Source organism: Carassius auratus, chromosome 29 (assembly GCF_003368295.1).
Source record: "Carassius auratus strain Wakin chromosome 29, ASM336829v1, whole genome shotgun sequence".
In the NCBI taxonomy this organism is placed as follows: Eukaryota; Metazoa; Chordata; class Actinopteri; order Cypriniformes; family Cyprinidae; genus Carassius; species Carassius auratus.
The window spans coordinates 19,688,502-19,700,504 of record NC_039271.1 but is presented as its reverse complement, the minus strand read 5'-3'; the positions used below and the strand labels follow the sequence as shown (position 1 = coordinate 19,700,504).

The 12,003-nt window shown below is 37.8% G+C and overlaps 1 protein-coding gene across 7 annotated transcripts in view; it reads right to left on the bottom strand.

The window, feature by feature from the left end:
- Nucleotides 1-4,084: 4,084 nt before the first annotated feature.
- The window catches only part of LOC113048322 (filamin-C-like), a 45,333-nt gene continuing 37,414 nt past the window's right edge, over nt 4,085-12,003 (bottom strand). For 4 of the 7 annotated variants that reach the window (XM_026210071.1, XM_026210073.1, XM_026210072.1 and 1 more), the window contains 13 exons: nt 11,368-11,529; nt 10,605-10,808; nt 10,120-10,272; nt 9,909-10,031; nt 9,247-9,492; nt 8,608-8,877; nt 8,007-8,144; nt 7,779-7,894; nt 7,342-7,474; nt 6,237-6,413; nt 5,936-6,154; nt 5,155-5,361; nt 4,085-5,064 (listed from right to left, as the gene is read on the bottom strand). In XM_026210071.1, coding sequence (XP_026065856.1) covers nt 4,877-5,064; nt 5,155-5,361; nt 5,936-6,154; nt 6,237-6,413; nt 7,342-7,474; nt 7,779-7,894; nt 8,007-8,144; nt 8,608-8,877; nt 9,247-9,492; nt 9,909-10,031; nt 10,120-10,272; nt 10,605-10,808; nt 11,368-11,529 — 2,336 coding nt within the window. In that variant the 3' untranslated portion in view covers nt 4,085-4,876. The remainder of the gene's footprint in view (nt 5,065-5,154; nt 5,362-5,935; nt 6,155-6,236; nt 6,414-7,341; nt 7,475-7,778; nt 7,895-8,006; nt 8,145-8,607; nt 8,878-9,246; nt 9,493-9,908; nt 10,032-10,119; nt 10,273-10,604; nt 10,809-11,367; nt 11,530-12,003) is intronic. The other 3 variants (XM_026210075.1, XM_026210076.1, XM_026210078.1) reach the window with 1 other exon arrangement.

Here is a 12,003-nt window from a genome sequence, read left to right as displayed (position 1 = left end):
ATTGAAGACAGTGTATTTTTCCATTAGCATGGATAATGCTGGATGTGACTCCGACCGAGGTTTTAGCATGCTGTGGGTTCAACAGCACCGACCGTGAACAGCACATGTATGTGTTTCCATACATTGAATGAACCCTGGCTGCATGACACATATGAATTAATCAGAGTTGCCGAAGGGTGTTTATCTTTGAAAGTGCACTCGCTTTCAGATGTAGCAGTAAGTGAAAAAGCAGGTGATGGAAATTTCCCATCATGCCTGCAATCTGTCCTCTCCCCCAGTAAACTCAGCAGATTGCATTTTCTGATAAGACAACCAACCCCCTTCATTAAACAGTGTTGCCATGACGCCTGAGAAACAGTAAGGAAATACTCCAGCATACACCTACCATTACCATTACCATTAGTAGCGCTGTCTTACTGGGCTGAAATAACTGTACTGCTGATGGTACCTGAAATCAGTCATTGTGCTTTCTGCGATTACCAACACTGTGTGTAATTATGTTGGCTTGACAAATACTCAGGATCAGCAGGGTTCCTGTCTTGTCTTCTCTAACCACTCAAATGTACACTTTTCCAGAAGCAGATGGTAAAAAAAACAACGAAATCCTTTAAATGTCCTGTTTTAATGTTCTTGTAGAGCATTCAGGCAACATCCAGAATGTTCATAAACTGAAACGCCAACTGTCTTGTTGTAAACGCTTTTATACAAAGCATCTTAAAACAGAAGCGGTCTCTTATTTCATAGGCTGCGGCCGTCAAATTAAACACAGCAAATTAGCTCCGGTCCTCAAATTTGATTGGCCAAGAAATGCTCCAAGAGTACAGTCATAACAATAAAAAATTGCAGAGACTTTTAACTATTTTAATATCACTCCACTTGTCTGTGTTTGTGCATTCCATACAGAATTTTTTATTCACATTAAGAGCAACTTGGCTTTATATCATAACAAGTATAGAACACAATTACAAAAATAAATAACCAGTGTAAACATTTTAGTTTTTGACATTTCAAAGATTTATTTTTATTTTTCTGATCACAGACTTGGAGATTATTTTAATTGACACTTTCTATGGATTACACAGTTACACCAGTAGGTGGCGACAGGTAAATGTCCTTATGAATGAATCAATGAATCACTCACTCAGTTCATTCAGAAACAAACAAACAAACAAAAAGATACTGGATGAGTCAGAAATCACATAATTACGTAATTAGAAGAAGTGATTACTTTGCAATGTTTTTAAAAAGTATGTTTTACATAGCATGGATGTGTATAGTATGAATAATTCACGAATGTCAATAAATCACGAAGGTCATTCTTGAATGTTTTGCCTACTGTTTTATGAATACTGTGAAATCAGACATACAGTACTACTATTTGCACATAATGCTTGTCACCTACTTGTATAGTAGGGAAGTATGTGATTTCAGATGCAGCCACTGTCTTTGAGGGAGTCATTGAATTATTCACTCAACCGATTAGTTCCATTTTGATACTGTAAAAAAAAAAATAATTTAATAGAATTCCATGCACTCAGGAATTTTGAGTGAAGGTGAAAGATTTTTTTACACACTGATTTTGCAGCAGGTTAAGCTGGTCATGTGAGTATGTGATGTAGACCAAAAGACAGCTGCTTGATTTGAAACTGACTTCTGCGTCACCTTTACATCATGCATACACCTAAACTACTGATAATACACGAACAACATGTTTAGCTGAAATTTAGCTAATGTGAGCCACATCTTTACTAAATATCAACTTATTGCTCATTGAACTGTTTTATAAAAGAAAGACCACATCTATCAGTTTTCTTTTCTCTTTTTTTTTTTTAAATGACTCCTAAGTACATGAGAAACTTAAAATCGGTGTCAACCTTCAAAACACAATAGAAATGGTGCTCTTGTTGACTCTCCCCAGTTTGCGTCACAATCCACAGGAGATTAAGCCCACTTAATCAAACACTGTCAAAGGAAGGACGGTGCGCCCCGCTATACCTCCGTATTCCTCTATCCACAGGTGCAAGGTCATTAATGTTGCTAAGCGATTGTCCCACACACACACACACAACCAGGTGTTTAAAATCGCTCTCCCTCTCTCTTTACATGGCTTTCCCCCTCTCTCTGTCCTCTATAACGAGAAATCTGTTTAAACGACTGACTCCAGTGCGACTCCGTGATAGAAATGTGCAGCTTTAATTCTGAGCCCCAGAGCCTTTATTGCCATTTACATCCTCGTTACAAATGACCAGAAATCCATTAGGTTCCTGTCATCCCCCGTGTCTCATCTATCTAGCCCACTCCTGGAGGCCCAGCCCACGGACAATAGGAAAGTAGAGATCAAGCACCTTTCAGGAGGATGTTCACATACTGATGAGGTGACAGTGTGCCGCCACTAGGCATCTATCCTTCTTTATTTGTAGAAAGAGAGTTCTTGGGATCTACGGATACAGTGCAGTGGCCGAGAGCATAAGAGTTTTATTAAACGCATATGAAGGGATCACTTGACCTGTGTGTCTATGGGGGCCAGTCACTTAAGGAGTCTCCCATTATACACTTTGAATATCATACATGCATACATCGATAAACCATATAGTTCAGCCTATTTGAACTCTGTACTGAATGCTAATATAAAGTTATCATTCTTGGTGTGAACTGATAAATGAGATGCAATTTGTCATCGCTCATTAGGAAACACCTGACCGCAGGAAACAGCGATTGACCAATCAGAATCAAGTTTTCTAGAAAGTGATGATTAAAGAGCAAATACAGCAATAGATCTTACTCAACCAATGTGTCCGAAGCAGCAGGGGATCGTTCTGCAGTCCTCTTCATCATCCTCTTCCACACTGCATCCGATTCCTGCACCAGCAAAATGGACATAGATCACTATGAAGGCCCAAAACCAAGCAATAAGGAACTCTATAGAACTAAGGTGACTGAACTATCCCAGCTTTTTCATATTTATTAGGACTTTGACATGATAGGTGAGCAGAAAATCTTATATAAACCCCATACAGTACGTTTAAGAAAACCAGAATATTGATGTTTCTTGCAAAATAGCTCGCTTGTCGGATTCATATAACTGAGAATGTTACACATATTCAAATTATGTGGCAGAAATATAATAAGAATGAGGAAAACACACAGTTATGCTCATTAAACTGGAAGGAAACGATCTTGGTAATTTGAGCATTTCACATTACAGCACACACACATATATAATTTGACAGCAGCACATTTATACACATTTCAGGCCTCAGAATCATTCTGAGTGTAGTCAAGAATCTAATCTAATCATTCCAGTCTTAGTTACCTATTTTAAGCCATTTTCCTCCAGACATGTTAAGTATGGTTCACCCTAAATTGTGTTAGTGATGGGGCCAGAGAGGAAACAGATCTTTTCTCTCAAGACAGCCTAATCCTACACTTGATAACTAAAATACTTGTGCTTATTTAAAATGACTTTTTATTGGTTTATCTGGGATAAATTGGGAAATCTCTGCTATTTTAAATCTCAATCAAGAGTATAATTCAAACACTGACCTGAAGGACCTTTTCTCCTGGCCAGCTTTCATTGATCGCGCCTGTAACTAAAGCCTCATTAACAACACCTGGCATTGAGCTAGTGTGAGAGCGCCCTCTAGTGGCTGCGAGCGCAACAAACATATGGCACACAATTAATATTCTAATGCTAAAGGAAATATTGCTATTTTTATAAATATGTATGGTAAATGTTGATATTTTTTAGCAGTTAATTATTTTGCACCGTAATGTTTTATTTATTTAAGGAATAAGAACAGCAATGCCATTTTTCCCTGTTTACAAATATCTTTATATATATATATATATATATATATATATATATATATATATATATGTATGTAAACTGGGAAAAATTTATATATATATATATATATATATATATATATATACTGTATATATATATATACTGTATATATAAAGGTGTAACTTGTACTACAGATGAAAATATTAAACATTTTGCATTGTGGTGCATTTACTGTAATGTAATATAATATAATATAATATAATATAACATGCATATGGACATCAATAAACAGCACAGTAGCAATTAAAACTTTAATATGCCAGCACAGTTTTACCAAACAGTAGATTAAAATATCAAACAATTAGTGTTTCTCCATACATTTCTATTTTAAATTCATACATATAAAAATCACTATAAAATGTTGCTCTTTAACATAGTCACTGTAAAAACTGTGGGATTTCAAACATTCACATGCTGAACGGTTTCTGCTACACCGCTTAATACAAAAAAAAACTAACCAATCACACAAGCCAGTCTGCAGGGGTGCTGGGCCACCCGGGACCGGTTTAGACCCAGCGAGAGCCTGAACCTGGTCCAGTAGGCTTTCTCTGCTCAAACTAAGCCTTTGATTAGGACCGCCTTTAAACGTAGTCCAGATTAAATCATGTTATTCCATCATAAAAATAAGACCAGTTTTAGCATTAGATAAAAAATAAAAAATAAAAAAAAAAGATTAAATAATTCATCTGTTAAATTATGTCTGCAAATGGTCCGGACAGTAATTTTGGTTACAAGATGGATGTGTTTAAGCATGTGGCATCTTCAAAATAGCATTTCATTATTCACGTCTCCATCAAATGTTCTCTAGTCACACAACATCTAAAATAACGGAATACAAAAAAAACTACGGTACATTTCCAAATGTGAAATGAGCACATAATGGACTTTGGATAAAGCGTATGCAGATATAGAAGATGAAGACATTTTCTTGATTAATATGTCATGAAAAGGCATTGTTGGCGAGTCCCCTCTCTGTCCCAGGACGATCAGTAGATTCTTTGCATAGTGGAGAGGGTTTAAAGACAGTCTTTAAGGCACGGTGACGTGGAAAGGGCTTCCGGGCACCATTTCTTCTCCCCATTTGACTATCAGGATATAGTCGCCTTTCTCCTTCACTGTATATGTGACATTGTACATTCTGTTGCCCATGTGCTTGACGTACACTTCCTCACAGGGAGTCTTTGGCCCATGCACTCCTACCATTAACATGTTTGTCCCTGAACAGACAAAATAACAGCTGTTTAGTCATCTGTACGAGAGCATTATGCACAAACATGCATTATTTTTTACTGCTCGGGACGCTGTACCTGCTTTACTGCAGTCTACCGTGAAGGTGTTCTTCTGGCCAATGAAGGCTTTGGAGAGTCCGGCCCCCCTGGAGATCACCTTACTGGCATCGGACGAGAACTTTGGCAGAGTAGAGAACGATCCGGCCACTGAGGACGATTTGGTCACCGTTTCCACCAGAACTGATGATGTTTCGTGTAGAGAGTGTCCTCCGGACAGACGTGCACCTGGAGGAGTGAATTTCTTCTTGTTTATTTGCGTCTTTATAAAAGATGAGCTGTTGTGCTAGTGGGTTGAAAGATGTTCCCCTCATCAATCATTAGTCTCAAGTAAAGTTTCACACATTTTTTTAAGTTGCCATAAGCTTGTATGGTTTCAAATCCAGTCCATCACATTATGGATTGCCTGATTATATAATATCACAACCAGGTTTTAAAAATAGTTATTTACTCATAAACAAGCTTTTAATATTTATGGAGCAAAAAGGCATAATATAAAATGATGTAATAAAACAATTTCTTCCGTTTTTATTTTATATTTCGTGTTATATTTTTATATTAATAATATTTCGTTTTCAGGGTGGAACACATGAAAAATACCCTTTGGCTGACTGTGGTGCATCTGCAGTAATGTTTGTCCCTGTTACTTTAATAATAAAAAATAGCAATAATATAATCTAATATGGTGGACTACAGACACCTTTTGGCTATCTGTGTGTAAATCACACCTGGCTCTGTGTCTCTCCAAGAAAATGTAAAGAGCAGAAAGGGCCTGGTAATGTACTGTAGTGTGTGATCTCACCAGAGACTTTGGCTTTGAAGGGGCTGCCCACGATATGCTGCGGTCCTCCATATTTGATGGAGATGAGGTAGCTGCCGGGAGCCATTGGTGTGTAGGTGACCTTGTATCCTTCTGGACACTCCTGACAATCCATCTTCACCTTCGATGGGCCGTCGATGGTAACCGACAGAGCTCCTGAGCCGGCGTTACATGTGTTTACAATGAAATCTGAGGGTACACCTGTGAAGGATGAGATGAAGCCGGTGAGTCTCTGTGTGTTTGTGTTTTAACGCTTGTGATTGGCTACTTGATGGTGTCACACCTGTAGTTCCCCCCTCCAGGCCGGGCCCGAAAGCCGTCACCATTCCTGGATCTCCCGCCTGGCCGGGTTCCCCGACACGGATCTTGAAGGGACTGCCTGGGATGTGACTTCCATTAAAACGGACATCGATGGAGTGGACACCGTTCTCCCGTGGAATAAACCGTATTGCATGTTTATCTGCACAAACAGGCATGCAGTATTGAATGAGTTCAAATGCAGTCACTAACTATATGCTCTAAACTAACATCAAATATATTGTGTCTTAAAATATTACAATGAACATGCACATATATATATATATATATATATATATATATATATATATATATATATATATATATATATATATATACATCTATATATACAAACACACACACACACACACACACACACACAAATAGGTTATATGTTATGATATAAATTAATTAAATTCATTTATATATATATATATATATATATATATATATATATATATATATATATATGCTCCCACATGTGTGTAAATAGTATTTGTTATACTAAAATTAATGTAATAAAATATGTAACAAAATATATTAAACACTAAATAAAAATATACAAAATATTATATTTTAAGTATTATAATAAAATTTGGTTAATAAAATAATATATATTCAATATTGAATACACATAAATGATAATAATATATAACTTAAAATAAATATAAAATAAATATAAAACCTATATAAATAACAATACAATACAATAATTATAAAACAAAATAAAATATATATATATAAATTGATAAAAAAATATATATAATGCATAATGAATAATATGTAAAACCAAAACTATTTTTCTATAAATATAAATATATTTAGAGAAAATATATAATATACAAAATGAAAGAATATAATAAAAATGTATAATACGACGATATTATATAATAGTAGATACACACGTGTATGTAAATAAAAAAATATATATTTATTTATTTGAAAAATACCATACAGCATAAATAATAATATAAAATATACAAAATAGTATAATAAAATGTTTAATAAAAGTATATATATTTATTTACATAATTTATTACAGACAAAATAATTGACTTTTTATACTCCTGGGTATGTGCACATATGCTCACCATTGTCTAGCTCAGTGATGTAACACTCCTCCACTGCTCCAGACGGTGTGTGCACCTTAGCCTCAATCGCCCCTCTCGCTCCGTTCAGCTGCACGGCAAACGAGGCCTCTTGGTTCACCTTCAGACCCATCTCCTGCAGAGACACAGCCAAATACACTATCTTTATATATCATCTAATCTTAAGAAGTATGTAAAGATAAGCCTTTCTCACTACGCATATTCACAATGGCCAACATAACAAATGATTTGCTACTTTGTCATGCTCATTTATCTTTCCTGAGAAACTCCTTCTACACTCCTCGCTAAGGGAACTGCAAGAACACTTGTCTCGACTCGTGATAAGCTGTCCTGTGCTCTCCATCAAGTGCTCTCACAGTCTCTCAGAGAGTGTGTTGATAAAGTCAGTGTGTGAGCATGTTTGATATGAAATCACTCACCTGCAGGCTGGTGACGGTGAGTAGGCGGGCGTCATCTGACACTGATGCAATAGGAACGATGAAAGGGCTGTCTGGGATATGCTCATCGTTGAATTTGATTGACACCTCATAGTCACCTGAAGTTAAATAAATAAATAAATCAGTGTAATTTATAATTATTCATAAAATTTAAATGGAAGATTCCATTCCTAAAGCAAACACTACACTAAAATTAGCATTAGCACTTACCAGGTTCCTGTACCACATAGGCCACCCCACAGGAACCATCCTTCCTGTCCTCAAAGGAAATCTCTGCTTTGCTGGGCCCCTCAACAGCTATTGACAAACCACCAGCACCGGCCTCACGGGTCCAGATACTGAACTCAGCTAAAAATCACACCCAAAAAAGTTATTTATATATATATATATATATATATATATCAATTTACGCTCCTTGAAAAGCATGGTTGTAATAGATAACTAAAAGCATAAAAATGGTTTCTTTAAATATAAACTTATTTTATTTTTGCTAGTTGCCGAGGCAAATTTTCTAATTCTCATTTAACAATTAGTAATGAAATAGTTAAAACTGAAATAAAAATGTATAAAAACTATATGAAAAAACGCTAATTAAAATGACAAAAAACAACAAAAAGACTTTAACTAAAATAAAGAATAAATAAAAACTAATTCAAAATATTAATTTAAAACTATAATAGTATCTTTACACTAAAATAACGTAAGTTTTTCATTTAAAAATATATTTTTTTCCATCTACTATTTATATTTTACTTTATTTCAATGAACAACAATTATTTCTAACAGTTTTAGTTTTAGTCTTGTCTCTTACCTGGAATTCCAGCCACACCTCTGTCCAATCCAGTACCACCAGCCCGAACCTTATGGGCCCCTCCCTCTCCCAGGGGCCCCACAGTGAACTGGAAGGGGCTCCCAGGGACATGCTGTCCCCTGTATTTGACATTGACAGTGTGGGGGCCCATCTCCTGAGGCACAAAACGCACACTATAGGTGCTGTCCTCTCCTTCTATGATCTCAGCATCCTCAGTGTTACCACTGGGACTCGTCACCTGTGCGGTCATTTCCTGCGTACCTGATTCACCTGAGAGAGAAAGAGGGAAAGGAAAAGAGAATGGCACACATGAGACATTTCACTTAAAATTTCAGGCATTTCTTCTATAAAAGATGATGTATTGGCTGGGCTGCCCGCAGAGTTGAAGGCTGCTCAGATTTTCCAGCTTGGTTCTCCTGTCATAAAGGTCTGCAGTGGAAAAAGTGGGCTCATTGCCACCCAAAACTCCATAAACACACATATACCATGATATCATCACACAGACATACAATAAGAAACTTGAAACTTGAAAGAAAGTTCCTGTAAGAGTAAATAGTAAAGTATATATGTATATATATAAATGATATATATACATGACTTTAACCTGCAAACAACGCTCAATGACACACACACACACACCCTCTGATTGTCGTTCCTGGGCACTACTGAAGGATCCCAGGTTTTCCCTGCCCAGAAATCCACCGAAAACATCCTTGAAGGGGTCGCCCCCCACCTGGGTGCTCTCCTCCACCCGCACTTCCCGTTTGGTCTCGCCAGCGCGGGTCTTGCTGATCTCGGTGCGTTCTGTGCGTGTGTAGGTGTGGCTGCTGCGTGTGAAGGTACGGGTGTGTCGCTCTTGGGCCGAAACCATCTGAAACCAGTTCCCTGCAGACGTGGAACCCGAAAGACAGAGGAGGAAGGAAAGAGAAGAAGGAAGAAAGGGAGTGATGAAAAAGGAGAAACAAGAAATGCATGCTTCCAAGCAGAATGGAAACATATTCTGTTTTCTTTCCTGTCTTTTTTTTTTATCAAAACTTAAATTCTATACAGCCTCATACAGAACCGTTCTGATTCAAGATACAGGAAGTGACGAGTGACAGTGGGAAACAGGTGGGAAAAAGAGACAAACTCTATTTCTGAATATGCCTATAGTAGTAGGCAAAAAATAGTATGTGAGACGAGTAGTATGTCAGATTTCATAGAACAGTAGGCGAAAACCCTTTTGGTGAGATTCTGTAGTGAGCATCTGATGGACACTACATATCCCATGAGGCCACAGGAGTCAATCATTCCCTCCTCACCTGGAATCTTGAGGTTGAGGTCACAAGTGCTGCCCACCGAGGCGATTGACGGTGCCTGTCTCTTTCTGGTGATACTCTCCTTCATTCTTCCCTCGCCCAGAACTTTCACTGTAAATGGACTTCCTGTGGCGCAACATAAAGAGTTTAAAGGAGTTCCCACCTCAGAAGGGAAGCATCTTAAAGAGACTTAAGTTTGAGAGCTGTGCTGCACCTGGCACATGTTGGTCGGCAAATTTGATGTTGATGATGTAAGTTCCGGGTTCGGTTGGGCAGTAGGTCACTTTGCATGTTCCGTCGTCCACGTCCGAACAGTTAATGTCAACTTTGCTGGGCCCCTCGATGGACAGACCGAGACCTCCATAACCTAAGGTAACCAAGTGGGTTTTACGATTTAATACAGTTAGGAAAAGCAGAGCAAGTACACTTTGATTTTTACATACATGACAAAAAAGTACACATGGATTCAGATAATGCTAAGCATGTGTGTCAAAAGTATATTGAAGTATTCTTCAGGCTTAAGGTTTTTAAATGTTGTGCTACGAAATTTATTTGGCAAATTGTCATTACAATAAGAAACTGTGCTATTGAGAGGCGAAAAATTTTGCATGGTTTAAATTGGTCTTTTAAAATTCTGAAATTTTGCCGGCAAAAATAAAACATGCTGTACATTATGGAAGCCAGGTAAATACCATTTACCTGCACTTCTGGTGTCCACGATGAACTCAGCCACTTCAAAGGTGTGTCCTTCAATCAGTCCTTTCCCAAACACCTTCACCTTACTGGCGTCTCCAATCTCAGACAGGCCCACCTTGATCTTGAATGGGCTGTTGGTCACGTGTTTTCCATTCTTCTTCACGCTGACCACATGCTCACCCACCTCTTTAGGAGTGAAGGATATTCCTAAAGGCAAAAAGCAATGGGAATGAGTTCTTTTTTCAGGTTTATAAAGTATTTTACGGTAGCACAGTCATATCCAACAGAAAAAGATAGGCCTCAGGGTTTGGCTGTACATCAAAGGCCTTTTCTGAGCTGATAGTCGATTCTCTTTGAAATCACAGGAAGGAGCTCTTAGTCTAAGATTAGGTTTTAGAGGCAAACACTACAGGCATCAACTCGTCAGAAAGTTTCAGAGTTTGATTGCTGACATTAGTCAGAGGTCTAAGACTTTCTTGTTATGAAAAACCTTACAAGTTTATCTAGTCTCTAAAAGTGGTATAATTACATTCACAGTCTTCTAGGAAAATGTACCTAAATAATGGTGACTCATCTTGTTTGCAGGGGTGTACACAAACTTCAATAAGTCCTATCTGAACTTCCTGTTGGAAATGTAAATTTGGGGTCTTTTAAACCCTAAGTAACAGAATCCATTCCCAAATAATGTGATCTGGCTTCTTTATATTCCACTTTTCTGCTCAGACGTGACGCATGTAGGTGCTGGCAGGCCTGACGAGTGACTAACCGATGTGACGGTTTGGCAGTCTCTTCAGCAGGCAGGGCTCCTCGTTGCCAGATGGGGCTCTGATGCTCGCGGCCAGGGAGCTCAGGTCCGTCTCTGTGATCTTCAGTGACACGTCTGTGGCTGTGCCAACGTTTAGTTGGGACGTCCTCATGGAGTCATCACCTTCATCAAGAATGAGACAGAAATATATGTGTTTGCATATATATATATATACATATATATATATATATATATATATATATATATATATATATATATATATATATATACACACACACACACACACACACACACACACACACACACACACAACTAACATATATGCTCCAGTTATTAAAAATAAACATTAACTGTGCGGGTGCAACCCCAGTTCCGTTGCGGAGAGCAATGTTGTGAAGGGCAAAGTGAGAGTGAGACAGAAGGAGGGGGGAAACAGATACTTCCTGTTTCTAAAAACTCTCAGGAAGTGGCTCCTACTTTTAGAAGCACTTCAGATGTGGTTCAATTCTCCAGGTGTGAAGACACGCGCACACACATAAACACACACGGCAGCTAATTTAGTGATTCACAGACGTTTATGGAGAGACATAACTTTGCCCTCTCTTGTTCATCCTCTCTCTCTCACTCATACCCATA